General features: G+C 43.4%; 2 protein-coding genes across 3 annotated transcripts; both read right to left on the bottom strand.

Annotated features, from left to right (window-relative positions):
• Positions 1 to 2,915: 2,915 nt before the first annotated feature.
• On the bottom strand, positions 2,916 to 4,518 carry prr18 (proline rich 18). Its single transcript, XM_064317641.1, has one exon. It carries the CDS (start codon positions 4,350 to 4,352, stop codon positions 3,564 to 3,566), a length of 789 nt encoding a protein of 262 aa, XP_064173711.1. The 5' UTR covers positions 4,353 to 4,518; the 3' UTR covers positions 2,916 to 3,563.
• A 2,513-nt stretch (positions 4,519 to 7,031) lies between these two features.
• Positions 7,032 to 26,241, bottom strand: sft2d1 (SFT2 domain containing 1). Of its 2 annotated transcripts, none has more exons than XM_064317043.1 (8): positions 26,039 to 26,241; positions 24,409 to 24,495; positions 19,857 to 19,939; positions 15,895 to 15,976; positions 14,784 to 14,819; positions 14,486 to 14,544; positions 11,044 to 11,073; positions 7,032 to 7,816 (listed from the first exon to the last, which is right to left on the bottom strand). In XM_064317043.1, the coding sequence occupies exons 1-8, from the start codon at positions 26,102 to 26,104 to the stop codon at positions 7,777 to 7,779; spliced, it is 483 nt and encodes a 160-aa protein (XP_064173113.1). In that variant the 5' UTR covers positions 26,105 to 26,241; the 3' UTR covers positions 7,032 to 7,776. The 2 variants fall into 2 exon arrangements, with proteins under 2 accessions (XP_064173113.1, XP_064173114.1); XM_064317044.1 differs by lacking the exon at positions 26,039 to 26,241 and adding an exon at positions 25,404 to 26,012.
• Positions 26,242 to 27,463: the final 1,222 nt, after the last annotated feature.

The raw sequence follows: 27,463 nt of genomic DNA, 5'->3' as shown, positions 1-27,463 counted from the left end.
AAGCTCTGGTAATTTTAATATAGTCTGAAATGTGAAAAGAGTTTTGTTCAGGTAGCTCTTGTGTGGTATATTATGCTCCAGAGCTGTTTCTTAGTGATGATTATCCAGCCGTGTAAGTAGAGTGGTCCCGTTTTCCAATTATTCCCAAGATTTTAAATCTGGAGAAAACTGTAACATGATACCAATCAAATGGATCTCAATCATAAATCAATATTTTACCTGACAGCATTTGGCAGTGTAGTTTCAGATCCTACAATAAGAAAAATATAGTCAGCTCCACAATGTTTGGGACAAAGGCATTTCTTTTTTCTTTATTTGGCTCAGTACTCCACAATTTTAGATTTGAATCAAAGAATTCATGTGTGGTTAAAGCACGCAATCTCAACTTTTATTTAATCTCTTACACATCCACGCCTGCCTCTTGAAGAATGTTTCTGATCGGTAAAACAGGTGTTTGGGGGTTTTTCTTCATTATGGTGAGAATTTTTCAATTGTAGAGGCCTTTCTTTGCGTACCAGGCCCACTGCAATTACAGAGCTCACTAGTGCTTTCTTTTTTCCTCACTATGTTCAAAATAGTTGATTTTGGTAAGTTTAAGCTTTGACCTATGTCTCTGACTGTTTTTTTTATTATTCCTCAGGCTCATAATGGCTTCTTTAACTTTCATTGGCACAACTCTGGTTCTCATGTTGACAAATGGCAATAGCAGAGTCCAAAGGCAATCAAAAGCCTAATCAAAGGAGGAACACTAAGGAAGCAATTGAACACAAAGGACTAATCAGAAACACCTGTGAAGCCATCTGTCCCAAACATTATTGTGCCCTGAAATGGGGGGACTATTTATAAAAATTTCTATCATTTCTAAATGGTGAAACCAAAATGTATAGAGAATATATTTATATACATTTGGTTTAAATACATCCCACCTGGCATGAGATCCCCTTATTTAAATATAATGTGCACTTCTGAATTGTTTGATTACAAATCTAAAACTATGGAGGGAGTACAGATTAGGAAAAAAAAGTCTTTGTCCAAAATGTTATGGACCTCACTGTATATGATGTACTGATAAGGCACTGCAAATAGGAACTCTGTACATGGGTACTGGCTCTAGAATAATTAACATGACTTTTCCTCATGGCACAGTAATGTGGCAGTTTTCACTAAAAACCCAAAATATCAGACAGACACCACAAACTACAATTGTTTTCTATGAACAGGAAACCTCTACTAAGACCACTCACTGGCCCAGTACAATCGTGGTTTGACATGTTTTCATATTTTGCCTGTTTCTAATGGTAGAAGTGAATATGTACTGTTGAGAACTCCTACCTGGCACGGGATCCCCTGATTTAAATGTAGATGATCATATGAATTGTTAAGAAAATGGCCCCTTAGAGAGTGGCCTCCAATTCTAGCTTTCAGCAATCCATTTTCCAGTCTTCCATCAGACAGCACAGATAACATCATATGACAGCACATAAATGTTTGACTCAGGGGATAATATGAGAAGAAGCTGCTGAACACAAGTTTGAAAATAAACAGACACAGTCTTTACACAGTAACTTCCCTTAAATTAATTATGCTTGAGTGAAAGTGGAATGCATCGGAATGCAAAAACCGTTGCTAGCTATTTTCACATGCCTCTTACTGTATATACTGTACATACCCTAAAAATTCATGCAGAAAGTTAAGTAGAGGTATTTTAGTTTAATGCTGAAGCCAGACATTCCATTAATATTTAAGTCCTAGAAAAAACTGTACATTTCATGGATGTGACAAAGATGAATTGCAGCCAATTTGTCTAGCTATGTTCAAACAAAGGAATTTGTTCAGTGTTAGAGCCTACACTGTTGGCTACCATATTTACTTTTCCGCTGGACAAATAGGAACAAACTAAGCTTATTGCACATTGATAATTAGGATAACATTTTACAGCACTGGTGTTTAATTAACCCCCCTCCCCTCCCCCGGCCTCCTAGAATCCATAATCCAAAGGGCAGAACTGTATGTACAAATCGAAATTTGTCCTACAGCTCTCTGTGTTTACGTCTAGTTGCCATGGTGAGAACAGGTCCACTCTCAAATTAGTTCCTCCCACTTGGAACAGTTCTCATTTTCCTCAAGTCTTGGAACCGGGCCAAATCATCCCTTGACCGGAGGGTGCAGGACATATAGGCCTAGTGTCTCTGCATTCCTTTCACAATCTTAGCCAGGCTATGCATGTTTCCTTGACAAAAATATTATTGTTATTGTGCATATTCCACAAAAACCAACGGGTAACTGGACCTACATTCATCATATCCTTTATTTGATTTCCTTCTGAAAATTTAACCCACAACATTCCCTGCTTTAAAATATTCATGGAATAATTGATACAATTCAGGGTGCCCATTGGTTCTATGTTGACACAGAAAAGGCAAGCGACTGATGGGGAAAATCATATAGCTTTACTGAAATAGCCTAATTTACGTTTACTGTTAACTTAATGCTATGGCTTGCCAATCAATCACTGCTATGTGTCAACGCCATTCATTGCCTGCAGGAGAAATGTTGCTACAGCTACGAGTCCCAAGCAAACCTTATTAGGTCGAGGTGTAAGCGGTTTAGCTTACTAACAAGAACACAAACGGCTAAGCTCTCCTTAGAGAGAATAAGGTTTCAAAAGAGATCCAAGTCACACATGATTTTTGACAGCAGTGCCGACAAAACTGTTACGTTTTCCAATGCGTCCCGATAACTATTTAAATTGCGGACTTTGCAAAATCTAGATAGACAGTGAGCTATAAGTCCCTTTGTTGTCGGATCCTATTTAAGTTATTGAATTTACGGAAAGATGTCAGTCAACTGAGACATCTTGCGCATTACCCGCGTTTTTAAGACACCACGACACCAAGATATAGACTCAATTTACATATTGTTCACACGTTTTATTGCGTATAAACAGTTTTAAAAGGACGGGAAATGATAACAAAAACACTTGTGCAAACAATTACCCTTCGCTACCCTGCATAATAAATACTGTACAAAGATGGCGTGACTTTATATACATTGTTGTAGTTCATATAACACCCTTTCCACTGCGCACTCTACATTTACATGGCTGAGTGATAAAAATCTAAGTCATTTGTTCGACTGGCCGAAGGCGCGTAAACGTCGCCTCTGTCGCTGACAGCTTTTGTTCGGCTGCACAAAGAAAGGGACCCCATTTACGGGAGGTACGTTACAAGTGGATTCCTCCTGTTGATCTCGACATTTCCCGGATTCACGTTTTAATTCTTCATATTCCAATGGAATGTTCAATCACGGGACACCTAACATAAAGGCGCCTCCTTGAAAATAACACAGCCATGTGCAAGAAAGCGCATATAGCAGCCGAAGTAACGGCAATGTCTGTGTACAACGGATAGACAAACATAAGCACTGTTCTCACACCAGACAAAGAAACGTTGCGCTTAGATGTGTTTACAGATCGGACCTTCTGGTTTGTGAGCAATGTCCCCTGGTCTCTTTTATTGAGTAGGTAATCCTGCCTTTCGTTGGAAATAAAAAGTGTTCAGTTATCAGCTTTTTAGATGCGGAAGAGTGGCCAGTTTGTCCACTTTCCCAAAGGCAGCGGCACTTTCCACTCCTTTGAGCCACTCTTTGCATTTCCTCACGACTGTTTCGTCCACATCACCGTCCTCCTCTTCGTACTCCACGTCGTCATATTTATACTGATCATTTAACAGCGATATTTTAACGATGGCGCTAATGTCTTCAGGGCTCTCCAACTTGGCAACAGGAACGTTTGTCTTGGATGCTCCCTGCGCCCGCCTGGAAGGGAAGACACGGCGGTGCCGAAAGTCTGCAGAGGCGCAACACTTCTGTTGCTTTGCCATCATCTGCTTCTCCAAGTTGCGCTTCTGAATGACGAGAATGGCCTCTGGGGTGAGGCTGAGAGAGAAGTGGATTTCCTCTACACCGTCGCCCTTGGCAAGGGAACTCCGCGAGGAATGCTTGCTGCTCTTCAGCGTGGCGGACTCCCCGGAACTCGAGCGCGGCACGCTATCGCAAGAGTTTGCCAATGGCTTTGGTAACGTCAACCAGGAGTTCTTGTCCTCCATTCCCAGAGTACCAGGTGCTACGTGTGTGGGAAGTTTGCTCTTCTGTGGTTGTGGCTTTCGCCCCAGCTGTTTCAGATTCGCCGATGGCCAAGACGTAGATAGTTTCTCCTTTTCAGAATCATTCTCTTCTTTCATTTTACTACTAAGCAGAGACTGGGGCGGCACGATGTTGGGTTTCTTTTTCCTGAAGAGTTCCTTCCCGGGCGACGTGATCCGCTGGTGCAGATTAATTGGAGGAAAAGGCATCTTGTAGTAGGTTTAGACAGGACAGACACTCTGTTGTAGAAAAATGTTCATACGGCAAGATAGCGACGAGTGTTGTACCAATGGCATCATCCGGAAAACTTAGCAAAAGATTCAGAAGCGTTCCTGAGCTGACACCCTTCGCACTGGCTGTGGTCGCGCGCCTGCTGTCTGCGCTTTATTTGCTGGGCGGAGGTAGGCGTGGCCAAAATATGGTTCTAAAGCACGCGGCTGAAGACAACAGTAACAAAGCCACGTTACCTAAACAGCTCTAGTCTGTGTCTGCTGCGAGACAAAACTGGACGCTTTACGAGCCCACGCAGCACAAATCTACCACAAATACAGCTTCGATTGCTTGATCAAATCAAATGTGCTTAACAAAAAAGACGTTACGATAAAGAATTAATAAATAAACATTTCTGTACTTTCACACATCGCAGATTTTTTTTGTAAGCAAAAATGACGACTACTATGCGTATATAGATCAGTTTCATGTTTTGATGCGTTTGCATTGAAGCAAAAATACTACTACAATAGTCATATAATGATAGTTATGATAACACATGTAATGATTAAATACATTTTTAAAAATTAAATTCAGATAGCAGATTAATATTAATTGTACTGTAAATGGAGCACTTTATTTATTGTATTTGACCTGAGCTGCTCTTAAAGTGACACTAGCCTTCCATATGCCCTCTGAAGATTTAATCAAAACCCCTTTGTCTTGATTTCTGTCCAGAGTTTGCAAGCATCAATTGAATTTTTTCCCTGTTACAAATGCTTATTGTAATTGCCACGGTCAGTGGTAACACTATCCCCATTCATTTTAGTCGGTTGCTGATAAGAACTATTGCATCTTTATTATAAATATAATAGAATGTCTTCTAACTAAATGAAAACTTCTGAACACATACACAATTATAAATAAATGTAGGGACTTTCGATGATTTCCAAACCGCATGAGAACCCTGAAAGCAAAACTCCATTAAAGTCACATGACCTAAAAAGGATCGTCACCAAAGAACATTAATATAGTAAAATTCCAGACGTAAAAATCCTCCATCTTAAAACTCGTAGGTATGTACTAAATTTAAAAAATAAAATGAAATAAAATAACTTTAATATAATATCCACAATTTTTGGATTATCATTAATAACATCACTATTTACACTATTTTTAACCAGGTCCAGCTACAACGCTCATATTTGCAGCTGTGCGCTACACAACTATAAAAAGATACAACTGATAAATAACTAACCAAGTGCGCAGAGACCCAGAAATAATGTTAATACTAACAATCTTTTTCCACTGAATGATGACAAGACACTGGTTAGGCTACCATGTGATAAACCCTAAACAGCATCCATGCAATTTTAACATGTATTATCCATTTGCAGCATTTACATTTACTGAAACAATGGAAAACATCATTTTAATTAGTCATTTTTGTCTCTATTGGTACTTTAGTAAGGTTACTTCAATGCATCTACTTTGTTTTCCTGGATAATGACCAAATGAAAACCAAATTAGCAGTTAATTTGATGATTTAATGTAGATTATTCTCTTTCTATGTACACCTCACCACATTTCACAATGATCTCAGTCTGTAATGTCTATTTTGAAAATGTCTACCAGACTGAAATGTCCCATAGTTAAAGCCCTTTATAACATGTAACAATTCAGATGACCAAAACCCATTGAGAAAATAATCTTCATTGAGTGTTATCGGATTTACACCCAAAAATTGCATTAGACACCGATGTCCACTTTTACTCTATTAAGTGGAATGTGGGGATGGATGGTCTTTATGCTTTATGAAGACCTGTGTAGACTACTCAATGCAAATACTTCTTAACTGAGCGAATCCCTCCTTTAATGATAGGGGATTAAGCTATTGGCATCTGTTAAGGAATAAAAGGCGATGCAGTTTGAAGGGAGGAATTTGTGCTTTATTTGGCGCTCAAGATCATTATCCCTTCTCGACTGTAAATGCTAATATTACAGTAATCCGGGGAAAGTGGGAAACCCATTTATCTCTAACATGGAAACAAGAAGTGGATACTCTTAAATCCACTTCCTCCTCAATGTAATGGAGAACACGTGCCAGTCTGTACTACCGGCAGAATAACTCGAGTTATCGTCATAGCAACCGCTGCATCACAACCGCCACCCACTACTCAAATAGACGTAAAATAGCTGGGCGGACTGCTTGCGCAAACCAGTGCAGGTCATTAGGAGCGTGTCACTTCCACACAGCAAAAAAACTGCACTAGATCTTCAGACCATCTGTCGGACGAACAAATGGCCAACAAATTTGATTAATGATGGCCAAACAGGGATATAAAAACGGCTCAGTGCGTAAGCACAAGGTTTATAAAAAATGCCATTACTTACGATGCTTCTCGTCTTTGTGTCTTCATCTGAATAAACAGATTTTAATACGCCCTAATGCTCTACAAGGAAAATGGCTGTCCCCGGCTGAATAACGTAATTCGTGACAGAGAGGATCCGTCTTACTTGACTCACCCCGTGCCCTCCAGACAGCCAGAGAAGACAAACATATTTTATGGTTTCATAACAGAATCCATATCGACATGATATTTAGCATCCTTGCAGGATTAGTGTAGGCCTACATCAATTAATTCACGTAATATTATACACGACAGTAGGCTAAGACGTAAGTTCAATACAAATACTTTATTATGTGGAATGAAGATCAAAGTATCTATAAAAATAAACGGTCTTCACATGGTGCAAAACGGTTAGTAGTTATGACGCACGAATTATCGAGGACATGAGACACAAAAAGCGTCGTTTGTTCCCAATTTTACACTGAATCCAGAAACGAGCTGGGAAATTCACAAGAATATGGTGTCATTCTGTCTCAGGATATATTACTATAGACATTTTTAATATTTTCATCAAGCATTCTGCTCTCACACCCAAAGACTTAACTCACATAAAAAATATTTTGCTTGTGCACGTACACAGCTCAGTAATGTTAGTTCATACACTGTAAAAATGTAACCAAAATAAAAGAAAAAATATGCATGATTTAAAATAAGCAAAATAACCTGTCAGTGGCAAAATAAAAATGTACTTGATGTCCCTTAAAACAAGCAATATGAGCTAAATAATCTCGTTAAGTACAAAAATGAATCAAACTAGAAAAACAAGAGTTATTTAAGAAGTAATTATCCACTAACATTTCATTTTTTTGCAGCTTATATGTAGCCTCTAATAGCTGCTGATATAATTACATAATGGCTGTGCTCCAAAACAGTATCTTTCATATAGTAAATTTAAGGGCAGAACATTTTTTTAAAAATTAAATAAAAATGTATTTTACATATTTACTGTCTTTTTTTTTTTCTTTTTGCAAACTGGGACCAGTCTTCACATGATTTGTTGGAGTAAAGTGATTTAATTCAGACATGAAGTGAAGCACTTCAACACAGCATCCCTAGAGAAAAAAAGAAACAAAATTTCAGGGAAATATTCTCATAAAGTGAGGACAAAATTCCAACAGTCCCGAGAGTGGAGCTGCTTTTCATTTTCATCATAATTAAACTATTGTCTAAGTGTCACGTGTCAAAACTAAGTGTCAATTGTCAAATTGTCAGAAAGGAAAAGCACACTGAACACATGAAATGATTTAAAATGTTCTTCACACCAAGACATTTTTTTCCATTCTCCCCACACAAGGCCATATGCCATTTATACAGTAAGCACTCCGGGTACAGTGCTCCTTTGTTGTGGCGGCAGGGGCATATCTCATGAATATTTATCAACGTTTTGGCGGGAAAATCGCACATGCTCAGATGGATGAATGCCCCCCCCCCCTTACACACACACACAGACACACATACAGCCGCGCCGCCCCTTCAGGTATGCGCCGTCTGGATGATGCAACATCAGCAATCACCACAGCAACAGCGGAACAAGGTCACACTGGCGGCTGCCTTCTCCGCCTCCCTCTCCTCTCTTTCGCGCTCACCCTCTCTCTCGTCTCTCCGTGTTGCTATGCAGACGCCGCATCCCTCGCTCAAAATTCACGGCGATAGGAGGCGTGAAATCAGTCAAGGTTAGAAACACCAGAAAGGAGGGGGAGAGAGAGCCGTAACAAAGACCCTGAAGTGTGGGTGGCTGAAAAGGCTGGTGACTCTCTCCCAGAGATACCTGGGATGTGTAGTTCTACACTCGGCCTCACAATGCAAGCACTCCTTCCACCTCTAACACCCCAAATCCTCATCAACCATCGTCCTTTATCTTTTTAGTGAACACTAGATTGAGGTCAGACTGTTTTTATAGTGATCAACATAAAAAAACACAATCAATAGATCATGATTTAGAGAGGACATGAGAAGGCATATATATGTATATGTATATATATATATATATATATATATATATACATATATACATACATACATACATTTAAAAATTGAAATAAAACGATGCAGCAGCAGGTTTCCAAAAGGGCAGAGAAGCGCTACACTGAGAATGAGGTGAACCATGTTGAGGTATCATAGTGTATTTAAAGAGATCAGCTTTAGCCATTTAATATGGCCTCGAAGACTCTTTTGCAAGAACTAGCAGTATTTTAAAATGACAGCTTGGTTTTCCTGCATGTTTAGTGTCCAAACATTTGAATGACCAAAACATGCATTTTTCCTCTGATTAAAAAAAAAAAAAAAAAAAGCAATCTAAATAAAAAATACCATTTGGCTGAGGTAGAGTGCATTTAATCCATGACCGAGTACGACCTCATACGGTGACAGCCTCGCACATTTCAGCACGAGCAAAACACGCCTCTGTTCTACCAGACAGGAAGGGGATGGAAAAAAAAAATCAACAACAAAGACTCGTGCTCAGATGAGGAACGATCAGAAAAACATCAGCACTGCAGCCACGCTAGCAAGTTAGACACAAGGTCTAAAGGCCAATCTCTGTCTACCCGCCCTCCCTCCCCTCCTCTGCCTGTTCTTCCCTCAGGGTAGCAACATGAAGAGGGGATGGGGGGGAAGGGCTGGGGGTGGACTCCTGAGCTTTCTGGGTGGATTACGGAGACGCCTGCGAGCGTGTGTGTGTGTGCGTGTGCGTGCGTGTGCGCGTGTGTGTAGCGTCTCAGCATATGGGGGAGGAGTTATGGGAATGGACACGCCGACAACATGGCGCTCGCATTCCAACAGTGCGCGGGGGGGGGGGGGGGGGGGCGGCGAGAAGAACAGCGTAACCCCTCCCCCTGTGCCCCCCCCTGCCCAATATCAGCCTGTGGCCTTTGGACACACCCAAATATGCTTCCTGAAAGGTGGAAAAACTGAACAAAAAAAAAAAAACCCAGATCATGGATTTAACAGAACATACCAAGGATTCGTAATCCATTGGTCTTGTATTGTATCTACAGCTACAGTATGTGATTAGCTGTGTTTCTCATGTCCTTAAGTAAATACACCTTTAGCTCAAACTGAAAAAAAACACCTCAATCTGGTGCAAAAAAAAATAATTACAAACAGACCAAAAGGAAAGCAAATAAAAAAATGAATTGAAGGACCCATGCTGTGTGTGTGTGCATTCAAACAAATGTTTAACGGCCATTTGTTTCTTATTTGCTGCAGGTAAACTGCATAAGTCGCTATAAACAATCCAGCCAGGGAGTCCAAAAATAAACAAGAGGCCATTTGGGGGGCACTGGGAGTCCGGCGTGACCCCCGCCCGGATTTAACACCATATGGGCGGAGAACGCAAGCCCTAAATAAAAACATGTTTTCATTCAGGGATCGCCCCACCCCCCACACATCGGCCCACATGTGTGTGTGTGTGTAAGGGAGGGGGGAGGGACAGAAAGAGAGAGAGAGAGCGAGAGAGAGAAGGAGAGATCGTGTGTGTATAACCATACGTGGGAGCGTGTGCATCTGTGTGCACATCATTACAACAGAGAAATTGTGAGAGTCTCTGCAGATGAGAGAGAACACATGCATCTGTGTTGGCGTGTGTGTGTGTGTGTGTGCATGCATGTGTATGTGAATGTTACTGAATGTATGGACATGGTGTGAAGAGTGGGGGAGGACCAGAGACTGACATAAGGTCAAGGGCAGGACACAAAATGCCATTAAAATATCAATTGTGTTCAACTGCCATTGAATTCTTCACCGGACACCATTTCCTTAAACAGAGCCTGTGGCTCCTTCTGATCTGTGCACTCAAATCTGCCTACAGCGTGAATAAGTTCAGCGATCTAAGGGCACACAGGAGGCAGAGCAGCAATGCAGTACTTTGTGAGTGAACTTTCTAGGGGAGGGCATGCAGAGGAGTTTGTTCCTCACGGACCAACTGTACAAAATGCGTATTGTACCTTATCGGACCTGTGTTTGCAGTTGTTCCAATGACTTCTGCTATGCACTTATTGTACGTCACTTTGGATAAAAGCGTCTGCCAAATAAATGTAATGTAATGTAATGCAATCTGACCAATAATGGATAAAAGGACAGCAGAGACACACAAATACATCAGACTCAAACGTTTCCCAGAATGCTCAGTCAAACACAGAAGGCCAGCGCTATCCGCTGATGTGGATGATGTTTGTGTGGCCTGTGGTGATAATGGACAAATCGATGCTGAACAAAGTGCCCGAGGACAGGGTGTCCTTCACACCCGAGGACAAACGAGGACGCCTACGGGAGTCCTTACCTGGCGAACGGAATGTAGGAGATGCTGTACCTGTGAGAGAAAAGGGGGAGGAGAGAGAGGTAAGAAGGCATTAAACACAACCCCACCGACCTCTACGAGGAGAAAAGACAAGAGGCAATTATTTAGCGTGCAGGGAGGGGAAATAAACCAAAGCCATTTTCTCTTCTTACTTAACCAGATTACCAGCCCCTATAATCAGGGGACAGGGAGAAAAGGTGCATAACTTCCCCCCGAGCCGAACGGGACAGGAGCCGGATCAAAGCAGGGGGGGAGAAATACCCAGAGTTAGAGCCTAAAATCCAGTTAAACGTCACAGATGAGCGTCAGAGGGGGCCAGGCAAGCGCGTAAACCCAGCGGTGGGAGAATAATCTGGGCCCAGCATTAATGCAAAATGAATCTTACATAATCATTTAATGACGGCCCTATTATTACATAAAAGAGAACAATCAGAAGGGCAAAAAAAATGTGTCATTGTTTGTTTCAGGGTGAAAAGAAAGTCAAATCAATCTGACAGCATCAATCAGATGCCACGCTCGGGTTCCTTTTTACAGTGCCTTTGATGCTCCCTGTACATTTAAATTTGGGTCCGTGTTATTTCAGTTCATGACAACAACACATTATTAATGGATTACATTGTTCAGTTTTGATATTCATCTGCCTAAATTAGAATTTCCTACAGTGGACATAAATCACCTTAAAATAGGTTATATGGGCACGGAATGGCCAAATTTGACAGATAGTGTGTGTTTTCTTTTTTTCTGAAGAAAACATTATATGAAATTTAATACAAAAGGAAGAGGAACAATGCTTAAAATGACAGTTTTTAGAAGCAATGAGTCATTCTGAAAGACTATTCTGGCCAACAAAGAGTTTTCCCATTAACCCTCAGCAAGGCACCATGTAAACTGTGTGTCCTTTAGAGGAATAAAGAACACAAAAAAAGTACATGTGAATGAGAGAAACTAAATGAACAATTAAAAATGTAATTTAAAAAAACACAGACTTTTCTGAAAGACAACAGAAGCCAGGAGGAGTCTTTCCACAGCCTTGCAAGCTTGGAGGAGAAAGTCACCCCACTTCCTGTCTAGAACAGAGTGGCACGGGGTCAAACAGAAGGGACAGCGTTCCGGGAAGCAGCCAAACGCCGGAGCGTACTGGCTTGGGCTGGAGGCGGTTGCCATGACGATGCCGGTCAGACGTGAGCAATGCAAGGCCCACAGACTGAGTCAGTAGCGAAGGAGGAAGTGAATGTTCCAACTAGAAATAATGGCGATGACACGGGCGGCTGCACTGGACCTGGTGATTTATGGGTAATTGCGGCATGTGGCTAGGCATGTGCCGGCTGCCCCTCTTACGTTCACATACACCCTTCATGCACGCACACACTCACGCACACACACGCACACAACGCTGATCACTGAGCCCGGCCAATGGTACATCGTGCTTTGATAGCGTCCCAATAACATCACTTTCATGCCAGATTTGGTAACCATGGTAATGAGCCAGGGAGAGCCTTGGATAGGGCCCTACGCACCTGCAATGGGTTTGAACCCCAGAGAGGGTTTAAATGGTTTCCACTTTTACATGGACTCTGCATGAACTGCTGCCCCACTGACAGGGCAGTGTCACTGGGTCTGAGAACGGAAGGGTGAACCTACAGGCCAACAGGATAAGCAGCTCAGCTGACCCAGTAAATCAGCAAGCAAACAAAGCAGGACGCTCGTTTGCTTTTACTTACTTTTATACAATCTAAGGAAGGGATGAGCGAGATTCTCTATGTATATCCCTGACCTCTCCCTGTCTCACTGTCTCTCACACGCGCACATACATGCACACGCACGCGCACACTCACACGCACACGCTTTTAAGTGACTAATCACGCGCTGACTAATCCATCTTGACGACACACACCTGGTCACTGCTGCGTGCATCTGGGTGGGTGGGGCGGGGGGGCGGGGGGCGGGGAGGAGGATGACGCGTACAGCAGATGATGAGATTAGCTCTTCGCCTCCAGGCCCTGCATTCGGCTCGTTAATGGCGGTAAGACCCATCTGCCCCCGCGCACTGCGGAAGGGGGGGGGATGCGCCGTACCCGTGGCGACCCCGGAGATCTCCTCGGGTGACTGCGCAGGCATGTCCCCACGCTCTCCTCGCCAGGCTGGGACCGCAGCAGATGTTGTCTGGCGCGCGGACGTCGGCTAGCGTGCGCCTCATGAGGGAACGTCACACAATGAAGCCCCGAGCCACACCGGTCTCAAGGGCGGCTTTTCAAGACCACTGTCCTGTTGTCCACAGGCCTGAGGGGGGGGGGTTTCTCCTCAATTTCACTCTCAAAGAACCCATATGACTCTTTTACACTATGCATAAACCCGCCATTTTTCTGAGCCTGGTTTCAGCTGAGCCGTTTCACAGGACTGGCTGTAGGATTTTCCTGCAGAGAGGTGCAGGTGTACAGTCCATCCCCTCTCGCAGCTTCCTCTCCAGAAAGTGCCACTTTCAATTATATGCTGGCCTACGGGCACAATTTACAGTCGCAGTACATGCACAGAGACGAACACGTTTATGGTGACAGGGCCAAGACCGTGCTCAGGGGGCTGTGCTTTACCAGCAGAGCTACTCAGAAACCCATGTTCGAAATGTTCTCAGATACAGCCGGGATGTTCCAGGACTCCTGTGCAGAGAACTGAAAACGCGAACCCTGATCCGAAAGATCACGCCTCTCCACAAACCCCCCCGCCCCGTTCCAGGGGCTGAAGGGAAATGACACGCCAGGCTCCATAAGAGGAAGAGGGAGCGCTCGCACGCTGAACGCACGCGGCATCCGTCTTAAAGGCTTTCACTCCAAACAGGATTTGGCACGTGCCGGGGAGAGCCGGGGTTTCGCGTGGGACAGGCCCAGAGCAGGTCAGCGGGAGATCGGGCTCCGTGATCCGCCCTGCATGACTTAGCACCGGCACAGAGACACGCCTAACCCTGCAGCACGAGGCGAAGGGAGGGAAGGCGTCCAGGAAGTGGCCTCGCCAACCCGCCTCTCAGCTCCTCCCCTTCCGTCTCCTCAGGACGCACGCCAGTCGCCTGGAGGCGGGCCCTGTCATCATCGCCTCTGACATCACAGACACTGGACACACGGCCAGCTGTTCCCTCCCCAGAATTCCACTGCCCTCGTTACAAATGAAGTCTCACCTGCCAGGGGTTTATAAACCTCTGCCAAAACGGGTATAAAACGGGCATAAAACGGGTATAAAACGGGTATAAAACGGGCGCTGTTTATGATCAGCACCGGTAAAAATGTAAAACCCTGTGCGTGTGTACGTGCATGCATATAAATCAAAGTAAATAAAACGGCCAGTCGTTGCAAAGACAATGACCTCACGACTACTTCTAACACCTACTTCATGAAGGAGACCGAAAAAGCGGTGAGACAGGCTAAAGAAGGCTTACCACGTCATCGCCAAGAACTGGAGTATGCAGAAGACAATGGCCAGCCCCTTCTTATGCCACTGCGAGGAAAACATGCAGAAAACAATGCTTCATTCACCAGTACACTTCATGCCATTTACAAAACATAAAAACGATTCTGCTGGCGTGTCACATTTAGGTCTGCTAACTTGGGCCAGTTAGACCTTTCCAAAATATGAAGAATGAGAACTAGGCTGTTATTTGTCAATGCAACCTTTTTTTTATATACATAAGCATACTTTTTTTAAATCAAACAAATACATTAATAAACAAGTCTTACCCAAAAGACTGAACACAAGGTCAATATGAAGCAGAGCTAAGGGAAAAAGCACAGTCTAATTAGGGTGATCATCTACATGTTAGGCAGGTTACAGGCATTCTATACATAGCTGAATGATTTAAAGCAAAAGATGAAGACAGGCATGCACTCATCGGACACTTTCACAGAATAGATCGACCAGTATCACTGGAGCCCTGAATGGTCTATGTTCTATAGAGGTAGTCTTAATAAGTTTCAAATCTCTACTTGAAACTGGCGACGTTAGGAAGCCAGTCGGCCATTAGGGCTCTTGGAAGAACAGAATGCACGTTGGCTATTCGGAATGCAAGCCGGTCTTAGGCCCAACTGCCATCCATTTAAAGTGATCTGTGATAAACGTGTTTCTTTGACACACACCTGTTCTCTAAAGAGTAGCCAAGAAATCTCATTTATTTCAGAGGGAAATAAACATTTCCGAAATGATAAACCACTTGAAAGGCTTGGGATGATGTAAGCAATGAGAATGGCCATAAATGGGTGACTGGTACATGCTGAAGTCTAACAAGACACTTTGGGTGCTCAAATTAGGTTTCTGTCTTCAAAAAAAAAAAAAAAGTTAAAGGTGCAATTAGAACCTAGAGGTAAGACATCCAACAACATCTCAAGCTTGGGAATCATACATTATTCCAGTATGTATATGTATATGATAAGGTATATGTAAAGTAAAGTATATGGCTAGGCCATGCAGTCTGGTATCAAATCCAAACAGTGCCAGTGTTGACTGAGGGTCACATATAATTGGTCGCAGTGCCTCCCAATGAGAGACTGGTTCAGTCGGCAGGACAACCACGCCTCTTTGCACACAAGCGACTCAACGACTGTGCAAACTCAACTGGAGAACAGTGGAGTGAAAAGAACCAGCAGACGCCGGGATATTTTTGGCAGAGAGCAATGGCTTGTCTGCACTCCCTTGAACCGATGGAGAAGGCGGTAGCCATGAGACCTGCTTTCAAATAAAATGGGGCGTTCCAGATTGGGAGAAAAAAAGGGGGGGGGGAATCAGGGCGAAAACGAGCTGAGGATAAAGAGGACGGCCGCGAAGCAGTCTGAGACGCGGAGGAGCCGCCATTACCAGCATCACACAGGTGGCGAGCAGCCTGGTGGGCTCGAACATGCGCTTCAGCTGCTTCAGGGGTCCCATCAGGAAGCAGGTGCTGTGGGGAGACAGGAAGCAAAGTCCAGAGTCACAGCCAGGGGACACGCACGTGTCACGCGCACGAGTCACACGCACGTGCACGGGCAGGTACACGTGACACCACGACACGAGACATGAGGGGAGAAAACAGAATTTTTTTTTTGGGGCTGGATTTGCTCACAAGATGATTTTAATCTCTGTCACGTGGGGCTGTAATTCAATTTTGCAATACACGGCACAAGGACATGTTTCGTATCACCATCATATTACAATGCAGCATTTGATACAATAATATGTTATGCCCAGAAAGCAATGTTCAGGGTGGCCATGTGAAGCCAGGATGATTACCCCCTCGCACCCCCTCCCAGTAAAGAAACAAAGAAAGCCCAAAAGGTACAATCAAGTACTGTAATAAATAAAAGCAAGAGAGTTGAAACTGCCATTGAAACCATGCAGACAAACCTGAGTGACAGTGTGTTGCCAGGCAGATTTGACAGAACAATTGGAACAGTTTGCTTAAGGGGTTTTTAACAGCTTTCCAAACACACCTGTGCTGGTCACACCAGCGAACAGCTTTGGCCTAGAGACCCTAAAACATGACCCCACCTGCTGCCCCATTAACGACAACAGCAACAACATCCGCCGTCTGACCTAGTGACAGCAGATCAGTCCTGTAAACCAGCTGACCAGGAAAAGCACATTTGAGAAGGCACCAGTAAATCACAAAGACATCTTTCTTGCGGGTTTCGTTAAAAATTGCAGTTAATGATTGTGCTTCCTCTTGGCAGCACTGGACTTGGTTTCCAGCGTCCTCTGGGAAAACTCAAAATCCCCTCAGCAGATTTATCAGGAAGCATTCAAAACAGAACTCTCTCACTCGTGCACAGCCACCAATTTATGTCCTCACAACACTCCTGAGAGGGCACGGTGATGTGGGAACACCGGCACGGGGCGGGCCAACCCCGGACCGGCCTATCAGGGGACAGAGTCGGAACGTCAGCACCAAATTTACCCCCCAACAAAGCAGGCAAGGTTTCTTCACCGTGTGCTCAATTGCTTTAATTCATCAAATAACTGTCAAATGATTAACAAGCAGCAATGAAAAGCAGCATGCCCCAGCAGCAGGCAGCAGGCCCCAGGGCTGGCCGCTCCTGCCCTAAAATAATGATGGATGCGTGTGTTAGCTGAGCAGGTCGAATCAGCAGGGAGAGAAACGAAGGCAGTAACAGGCAGCGGGTTCACCACTGGCCACATGGGAGGGGGGGGCGGGGGGATCTTCTAGTGGAACGCGGCTAGATGTGACTTTCCAGCAGGTCATTTAGCCGAACGCATTCCTGTGCTCAGTGATCTGCACCACTGTCACATTTCAAGTGAGTTCACTGTTGAACGCTTTCACTTGCGGCAGTAGATGCTTTCAGTTGCCCTGTACTTTCACTTCGGTAAGTTTTCCTTTTTAGAATGACCTCCCCTGATACTGTATGGCCTGTACGACTGACTTGTGTGGTTGTGATGTTTGTAATTTGAGGAACTGTTGTGCTATGAGTGCCCTCTCTCAACATTAGGCATTCTACTAAGGCAAAGGTAGACTTTTTATGTGTGTGTGTGTGTGTGTGTGTGTGTATACTAAACAGGACATAAATACCAGCTGAATGATCTTAAAAAAAAAAAAAAGAGTCACCTTACACAATGGCATTTGCTTCAGCACGTAAGCACGTCATTACCACAGGGCCCTGAGCACAACAGCCTTTCATAACCCATAAAGCCCTCCACAGTCATCAAACAGGTCCGACGTCCTCGGCTTCAGGGAAACACGCAGGGCGAACCGCGACACGGCACACAAAGGGGAGGAGTCCTGCTGCGCTCGAAAACAGTCAGACAGAATGTGAGACCCAAGGATGAAGACGAGATACTGATCAGGGATGAGGGAATTTGTTAGGCTGAGAGCGTGAGCCTCGCGCGGCTTCTCACACGGGTTTGAGGTGAAGCCCTGTTTTACCGCTAAAGGCTTTACACACGCCAGGCACACGCTGGACCTCGCACACGTACGGGGGTGCATGTGCTGATACTGGTTACGCGCTCGACTGCTGTCATGTATCCCAGACAGGAAAAAGCCATAATGGTCACATCTACGGGGAGAAGACTGAGCTTCCCGCTATTCAAATCAAATTTTAGATCACAGTGAAACTAAATTTTCTGACACTTGTGGCCAGAGAGCCAGTCAGCTGCATCTTCGAATCCAACTACACTCATCCACTCATCAATCTGTCTACCTCTGATTTAAATCGAAATGCAATCTATCTAGCTGTCTATCTGGAGGTTTTTTTTGTTGGACATTTTAGGGTATGGGGTGTTTTCTGTGTTCCCTTCTACAGAAATTCAAATGGGGTGGTGAAGGGTATGGGTAATTAACATGAAGTTAACAAGTAAAATTCTTAGCTTTTGGGATTTTTTTTGTACGTTGTCAATTATGTTTCTTTGGACTGCTGATTGTTGTTCAGGACTGACTGAAAGGAGGCTAGCATAAATAGTGCAATGCTATGCTCATGATATCCTAAAAACCATTCTTAATGAGCGGTGTGTTTCCAGGTGAGTGCAGAAGCACACCAGTCTCATTAGATACAGGAGCTGGAGCGCGGTCCTACGGTTCACAAGCAGCCGCTTTGAATATCTCACAAGCACGGTCTCCCTGTTCAGGCGTGTAACCGTTTAAACTGAGGCTGCGCTAGCTGTTCCCGGCATGCGCGGCCGACTGTACGCAGCCTGCCGGATGAGGTTGGTCGACCGCGGCGGCGGCGCCTCAGCCCCTGCCACAGGCGGAGGCACTGAGGGCGCTTACACGTGAGGACGGACCACCAAAACCAACGAGCTACCAGCTGTGATCTTTCAGCACAGGAGACTGCAGCGCCACGTCCGCAAGAGGATCCTACACGCCTGCCTCGTTCTCAGCCTGCCATGTCTGTTCATTTTAAATCCTCCCAAAAACTCCAGGGTGCGTCTTTTCCCCACTCGGTCTCACACAAGGGAAGAGAAAGATGGGATAGTGAATTTGATGCGTTGACAATGTCATTTGTTGGCAAAAAGAAAAAAAAGGTCAAAACGAAAAAAAAAAGAATAAATGAAATTTTGTTAAAAGACAGCCAGGTTATGTAACCAAAGCAAAAGCACATTTTAAAATGATTAACTTTACCCGGAACCATTTTAGCAAGTGATGTTCCAGAAGAGTGGGCCCGAACCATTTAACATTAACAAAATGTCACCAGGAATGTGGGGAGGGCACGATGACCTCACACACTCCGGAAGGTGCGGCGTCACCGAGGCCCGTTACCGGGCGATGGAGGAACGAAGCTTCACGCGTCCCGTAGTGGGGGGAGGGGTTGCCGAGCGAGGTTAATCACTACCTGATCTACACCCCCCCGAAAAACACTTTGTTCCGCGCAGCAAAAATGCGATGATCGGTTCCCATCAGCGAGCCGCTAACAGGAATGTGACAGCCCCCCCGCCCCCCCTCATTAATGGGCTCAGGAATGGGCTGTTTCCCGTTGCTGCCGCTTAGGCTTTGAACATAAAACACAGCCCTACACAAACACGGGGCCAGAAACAACTATTTCAATCTTAGGTCTTTCTACTGCTGTATCTGCAAAAAATGTGCAAATACACACACACTCACTCACGCACTCATTCACAGTTTCATTTACACACTCACTCACTCACACAAACACTTACACAAACACTCACACATGCACACACTCATTCACAGACTCACACAAACACGCACACACTCATTCACAGACTCACACAAACACTTACACATTCTCTCTCTCTCTCTCCTCTCTCTCTCTCTCTGAGGTAATGAATCATTCTGACAGAGATGCCCAACGCAGGCCGGTGTGCATCCTTACCTGGACAAGGCTGCAAGGTTCCCCAAGGTGTAGAACACTGCAAACAGCTGGGTGCCTTTGGGCAGGAAGAGCAACGCTGTCCCCTGTTTCGGTTAAACACAAACAAAGCGCAATTCACCACGATGAGAAATAGAGGCCCATTCTCAAAGACAGCCTTCGCACCAGCGCGCTTTATCAGCAGCTACAGGCGACAGTAGTGTCCACACACCATCGGGAACAGCGTGTGCTGAAAAGTGCTAATAATTCAGGGGCCCCCGTGCTGGACGGGACCCAAAAATAGATTTATATGGAGGATTATCACCAGCACCGATATATGTTCTTAAAGGGGCCCAGTGTTATATTTCTCTATAGGGCACCAGGATTCTCACAGAATCTCTCCACACCATTATCAGAGTGTCATCTTTTTATTTCTCCAAAAAGGCAGAGTGCCAAATCATAATTATAGGCCTGCCCCATAGCTGCAATGCCTTCACTCCATGCCAGCATGCCGCCAGGTTGCTGCTTATTCACCACTCTGTGGTGCGGCTGAGTTACGTGGTCACTGAACGCTGCACTAACGGAGCAGAAGGTGCAGCCGGATCGCAGGCTAATGCCGAACCAGAGGGGGGCGCTGCTGAGCAATGGGCTGGTGAGCACCTGTGAACGCCTGTGAATTACTGTGTGAGTCAGGATTTTAAGTTAACTGCAGGGGGACATCACTGCACTGAAAACTGGTCCCTTGGCTGGATACACCACACTGGAGCATTATGATTTCAGCAGTTTAAAACAGTATCAACACATATTATTTACTTACTCTTAATTTATCAAATGTGAACCAAACACTTTCTCTGTGCTGTACACTTCATGTACACCTCACGACATGAGCCAGAATGTAATTTCAACCCTTGGTTTTGATACCAACCCTGCAACAGTCAAATGTAAGCTCCTCTAAATCAAAAGGTGACACCTAGTGGTGGTGAACTATTACAACATGCAACACATTCCTTCCATAACCTATTATGTTCAAATTAACTGACAACTTTTATGTTTGGGGTCAATTTGACCACAGCAACATAAACCTGCAGAAAATAATTGTAACTGAAAGTGTTACCCAAGTTTCTCTCTCAGCTACTTTAGGCCTTTCTACTGACCATCTTAATAGCCCAGTAAATAAAACATGACTCCCCCCATCCTCCCCTTATACATCAAGTATTGATTTTATATGACCATTGCGAAATATGCAAATGACTGTACAATCTCATTCATTGACCTAAAATAGAAAACAAAGTATGTTTTGGTGCTTGCAGGGCTTTATGTTGGTATTAAGTGCTCATTACAAAAGAAAAATAACATTTGGAAAGAAACACACCTTTTATTATCAAGCATAGTAATATTTTATGTTTGGGGTCAATTTGACCCCAGAAAAAAATATAAAAAATGTCAAACATTTCAAATGTTTAGGTTCAGAAAACACTTCAGAACATCAATAAGTAACACAAGACAGTTATTCAATAATGAAGAAACACCAATAAAAAGTAAATTAGTCACCAGAATTGAGTTTTGATAAAAAAATGAACATAACAGCTCGACTAGGTACCCCTGGGCATCAATTCTTCATTGAGACGAGATAGGTGCAAATTTGTCACGCTCCTGTCGACCCTGCCTTGTTTCCCTGTCATCAAAGCGTATAATGTGGGAGAAAACATGAAATGTCTCCAGAGACATTGTGGCTGGAAAAATTGCCCTACCAGTGTCAGCATTCCAAAGGATTTCTGTTGCTTCACCTTTTGACTTGTACACTCCTGGCAAAATAAGCAACCCAATATAGAATTGCTAGTGGGTCACATCCAGCTCTTTCCAATTGTCACCATACACACGCCTCCGCTCTAAGTTTGTCATCTCAAGAATATCCTTTTGCATTGATGGTGTTATGAAAAGTTCAAATGCAGACTTTATGTCTTGTACATGACTGCTAGCATATCTGGTAGGGCCTGGAACCATTTTGATGACATTAGCAGCACTAAGTCTACCCTGTCTTTCAACTGGGGATCCGGACCATAGTAGTTCTCCATTTTTGTATGTCAGTTCTTGGTGGTTGAGAGATGACAGGAGGGTTTGTTGGTGGTTGAGAGGCGACAGGAAGGTTTCTTGGTGGTTGAGAGATGACAGGAGGGTTTCTTGGGGGTTGAGAGATGACAGGAGGGTTTCTTGGTGGTTGAGAGATGACAGGAGGATCTTTTGGTGGTTGAGAGATGACAGGACGGTTTATTGGTGGTTGAGAAACAACAGGAGGGTCAGAATGTGGTATCTCAAAGGCTTCATTCTCATCATTAGAGGAGGATGCCACATAATCAGGGTCCTCCTCAACATTATCCTCAGTCTCAGACATATCCTCATCTAAATCACTTTCACCCTCCAAGATCTGTGACAGAACCTCAGCGGCAGAAAATATACGCCTCTGTCTGGTGGTCATTTTCAAAATCTTTAGTTGAGGCACAAATGCAAAGAGAAATTGTTTAGAGGGCTCTGTGTGCAGCCCTTATTATAAGTTTTCCCCTGCCCCCATGTTGCAAGAATGATCAGAGATCTTGTGGGAACTATCTCGTCTCCACACACACACACACGCACACACGCATGCTCTCTCTCTCTCACACACACACACACACACACAAATTAATGTGAAAGTGCCCTCAGCCAACACAACAAAAACAAGATCAAAATGAGGGTTTTATATAACAATAGAGCTTGGGGTCAGAATGACCCCAACAACGCCGATGCGTACATGTGAACAGGACATTGAAAATAATTTTTTCAGTTAATTTCATGTTTGCCATGTTTTTTCCCATAAAGTTAGGAAAAGTCATAAAATATCCAGCTGAAAAAAGTATGGTAACCATATTTTAGAGACAGTAAACATTGAATTGGGTCAAATTGACCCCAAGCATAATAGGAGGGTTAAACCCACGGGATAAGGAGTTCAGATTAAAATCCTAAATTACTCATGCCAAAATTAGTTTTATTATAATTATATATATCTGAGCAGATTAGGAATCCTAATTTTCACTCAAATTTAAAGATTTATGTTTTTTAGAAGTAAGGTACAGTGTTTGGCTTGAATAAATGTCTGGAGTGGTGTTCTTAAAAAAAGAAAAGTAAACAAGACCAGGTCAAAACCTAGTATATGGCTGGACCTAACACACTTCATCCGGCCGACCAATGGTGTAACTTCATCACTCAGTCACTCAGTCACAGAAAGTCGCGTTTATAGGGTAGGTCCAGCCAAAAATTTGGGTTATGGAATAAACTCAGAAATGGTTAAACGTTAAAAACCGCTGTGACGTATGTAAATAAGAGGTTTCTGAATCTCTGTGAATGTGCTTACTCGTTTTAATGGGGACAGCATTTAAACAACTGGCTGCTTGAAAGCTGCCTGCTCTGGCACGCCCAGGTCTGCCTCACGCTTAGTCTATTTCAGCTCAACTGTGGCGTCCAAAGTGGTTTATCTGCCACAGTGACAAATGTCAGTTTGTGACCTCCATATCGCTGCTATCAGCCTAGTTCACACTGAGCAAAGTAAAATATGGTGTGGGGGGAAGGGAGGGAGGGAGGGAGAGAGAGAGGGAGAGAGAAAGCAAAATATAAGGCAAGGAACAGAGACAGGCAGCAGTGTTTCAGAGTAACAGAGTAAGAAAAATTCAAAACATGCAAATTCTCTTCTGACTCACAACATGAGACTCATCAAAATTTTAAAGATTTTCTTGTTCAGACACTTCCTCCATTTGCAACTGTTGTTGTGTGTGCAATACTGAATGAGTGTAATACTGAAATCGAACCACAATCTGAGTCCTTCTGTGTCTCAATCAGACACAGAATGGACACAGACACACATATACACACCACGTTGAAGACAACTGAAAGTGAAAGTAAGGATCACAGTTAGGCTAGAGAGGGAAATTCAGTAAGTATTTGTGCTTGTGTGCTTTAAAAGGCCCTCAAAGGCATAAAAAGGCACCAGCTGATGCGCACATTATCCGTCACGCTCCCTTCTGGTTGGCTGGTGCCTGTGACCTAACAGTGTGAGCTGCATCAGCTGCGCAGTCCTCCGGTGCAGATGAACTGCAGAGTTTTATACAGGCCCGCATTTCGAAGGGCAGGGCATTTCATCAGAACCCTCTCCCCCTCCAAACTGCCACAGGACGTTACAGCGTTAATGTCAGGGCGGGCACAGCATTAGTATTTCGTCATTCCAAACTGGGATGAGGAACTTTTGAGAAACTATACTTTTACGGCATTTAATCATTTTTAATTAAAATATGTATATCTGGCTTAAATTCCTTACACCATTGAGGTCAAAGTAACAGCATTGACAACAAACACTAACCACACAAATGTTTCAGACTTAAACAACTGCATTATGGGAAAACCTATCCTATATAAAGGAAAGAAGCGCTCCTTCATTTTAATGCCAGTGAAATACTCATCCCAGCAGCCAGGGAGGAGACTAACCACAGGGTTAAGTGAATGAAGGAAAAAAAAAAAAAAAAGAAACAGGAAAGATGGAAGTGAAACTCACAAGTATGGAACACAGGATCCCGGAAACGAAGCAGATGATGAACCATTTGACCCGCGTGCTGTAGCTGAGCGTGGAGGCGTCCAGGACCTGAGAACAAAGGGAGGATGTCACCACGCTACCGTCCCGAGGCAGCCGGTTCCCAGAGCCATTCCCTTAAAAAACCTGACCCTGCAAATGATGCTCTTTTTTTGCTGAAGACCTTTCTACACGCAGTGTGTTCGCAGTCACGCACTCACAGACACAAACCGGCAACAGAATGTACGTCTCAGTACTCTAAAGGGATCCCAACTTGCAGCAAATGCCTCAGCAGAGTCGATTTGCATCTCCAGTCACACATTTGAAATGTTTTTTCCGTGATGCCTCAGTTAGCTTCACCTCAGGCATGTCAAGAAAACAATTATTTCACACAAAAACTGTTCAGAGTGAACACTGGCAGCAAGGTGAACAAATATCAACCAATTACATTTTTTTGGCAATGTTACATGATCATGCAGGAGGACAGCTTACATGTTGCCTGGACAAAAATGACAATCATTTCCATATTTTTACCTGTCCATTTAATACCACACAAAAGGTGAAAATGCGGCGATTTGCCATGCGCACAACTAGTGTCCTTTCATTTCAAAACAATCATTAAAAAATTATTTTGGATGCTGTCTGGGCAACATAGATATTTAAAGTTCATTATGCAATCAACTGAAGTTGAAGATGCCTTTAAATATCATCTGTCTGTAAATGTTCCCTCCTTTATTTACACATGTACATCACTGTTTCTGTTCAAGTTGGTCTTGTTGTTTCGTACTGAAATGAGGAGGGCCCGTCAGCCATACACTCAACACAGCTCAGTACGGTCTGTACGTTGTGCACCCGATCCAGAATGAGCGTGTCCAACCCGTGCTCCAGACCCCAGGCTGTGGTATGTGAAAGCAATACGCCGATCCAGAATTAGTGTTCATGGGCAGAATTTGCGGAGACTAGGGGCTTGAACATCTTACCTTGCCTGATCCATTGCTTCCTGATGAAAGCATGTAAAAGGTAGCAAAATGCAGACAAATATTAACAAGCACTATATTTACGACAAAATTGTGCCAGCAAGCGGCAGGGGTGTGACCAATGTCAACTGGAAGTGACTTGAAGTTTTTCTTCGTGTGTTGCAAAAAAATATCTTTTCTTAAGCATGCAAAGAGACGGCCACAGTAAATAACGCAATATTGTCCAAACGTTAAGAAGATATGACATTAATGGTCTACTACAGAGCTACATAGATTACAGTTTCTATTCACGTTGTGTGTATTTGTTATCTTTTCTGACAAGCTTGGTAGCTGTACTCAATATTCAATATTACTCGAGTAGTAGATATTTAGTAACGCTAGCTAGCTGATAAACAAGACAGAACTGGTAACACTTCACATTACTTCTCACACACTGCGGAAATGTGCAATAATAATACAAAAAGCAATTAATACACGTTTTGTCAATATATAGAGATTTAGGCACAAATTAACTGCGGTAACAGTAACTTGAAAAAACATTAAACTCGCTGCCGTTAGCCAAGTCAGCCTTCCTTTTGCATGCATAACGATACTGTGCTCCCCGAAGTAAAATTAGGCATATTTTCACGGGCATATACCTGAGAAGTAAGTCCAAGTTCCTCGTTCTCCTCCTGACCACTCAATACGCGACGAAGCTTATCCATTACCTTTTTAATTCGTTGTGCAAAACCGTGGGTTTTTGGCCTATTTCACAAATGTATGTTAAAATTCATTCACTTCCTAGTACTTCTTGGCGTTCACACTACACTACTGTCAGCGAAGTCACGGGGGCTGGTTCCTAGATGGCTCCACCGTCTCCGAACGTGGTTACGTCAGCTCGTTGACAATAAAGGGTTCCTGGACACTGTAGTCCTACATACTGTAAACTGGCGGATTTAGTTCAGCACAAAGGCTTGTGCTAATTGGTGGAGAGAAAAGTTAGAGTTTGTTAAATTTTAGTCGTCTGGTTTAGTGTAGTCAAGTCACATGTCCTAATAATAAAAGTGTGAAGTGTAAAAAAACGAACATGACTCTTACGAGCAATATATATTTTTCACATGAATTATTTAGGGCTGGGTCCAGTTAGCAATTTATCGTTTTTTCATGCATAAATTAACGTTCCCCACGCCAGTCAAATTTCAAAGAGCTTTATTGGCATGACAAATGCAGGCAGGTGTGTAGCCAAAGCAGGTTACATAAGAAAACTATGTACAATATGGATGATAAATTACGAATAATTAAATAAACAAATTAAATAAATAAAAAATCCTGCAACAAAAATGACCATGTTTGATGTTACCTGTGTGCGTGTGTATTTATGTGTGTGTTTGTGAGTGGGAGTGCATGCCTGCATGTAGGCTTGAACATGTGTATGCTGTGTGTTTGTAGTACGTGTGTGCTCACTCATTGTCCCTCAGAGTGTGGCAAGAGAGCAAAAATTGTGCTGGTAGTAGGCCTATGCAGCAGTCTGTACTAATATGTTTGTCAATTCATTAATATACATATTGAGTAGGGTTGGGCCTAGGCTACAGCCCTGTCTCACCCTATGCTCCTGAGAGAAGAAAGTAGTTCTATTTTTGCATTTTTACATATATTTGTATTATACATCGCTTAACCTCTTTATGGATAAATGTGTGTGCATATATACATAAACATATTATATATTTGCGGTTCTGTAACAATTACCACAGATACATGGACCCGACCATGCCATGAAGCGTATCTTCCCTTCCGGACGGGTGCTCAGGAAGACAGGCAGATTGTAAACAAATTCAGGTCCTGTCTGAAACCAAAGAATGTAGGCCACAAGTCTCTATCTGAATGAAAACAAAGATGTTTGGTAGTGGTTATGACAGCGACATTTTTTTTAAGAAAGTGACTCCATTAGAAATCCAGGTGTTGGATACACTTTCAATTAAAAATAATAATAATAATAATAATAATAATAATAATAATAATAATAAATATCGATATTTATCAATAGTTTTGTCTCGATTTGTTGATTCCTCGAAATGTCTTATTGT

This window comes from Anguilla rostrata, chromosome 18 (genome assembly GCF_018555375.3).
Source record: "Anguilla rostrata isolate EN2019 chromosome 18, ASM1855537v3, whole genome shotgun sequence".
Taxonomy (NCBI): Eukaryota; Metazoa; Chordata; class Actinopteri; order Anguilliformes; family Anguillidae; genus Anguilla; species Anguilla rostrata.
This window is presented reverse-complemented; position numbering and strand designations above follow the sequence as displayed.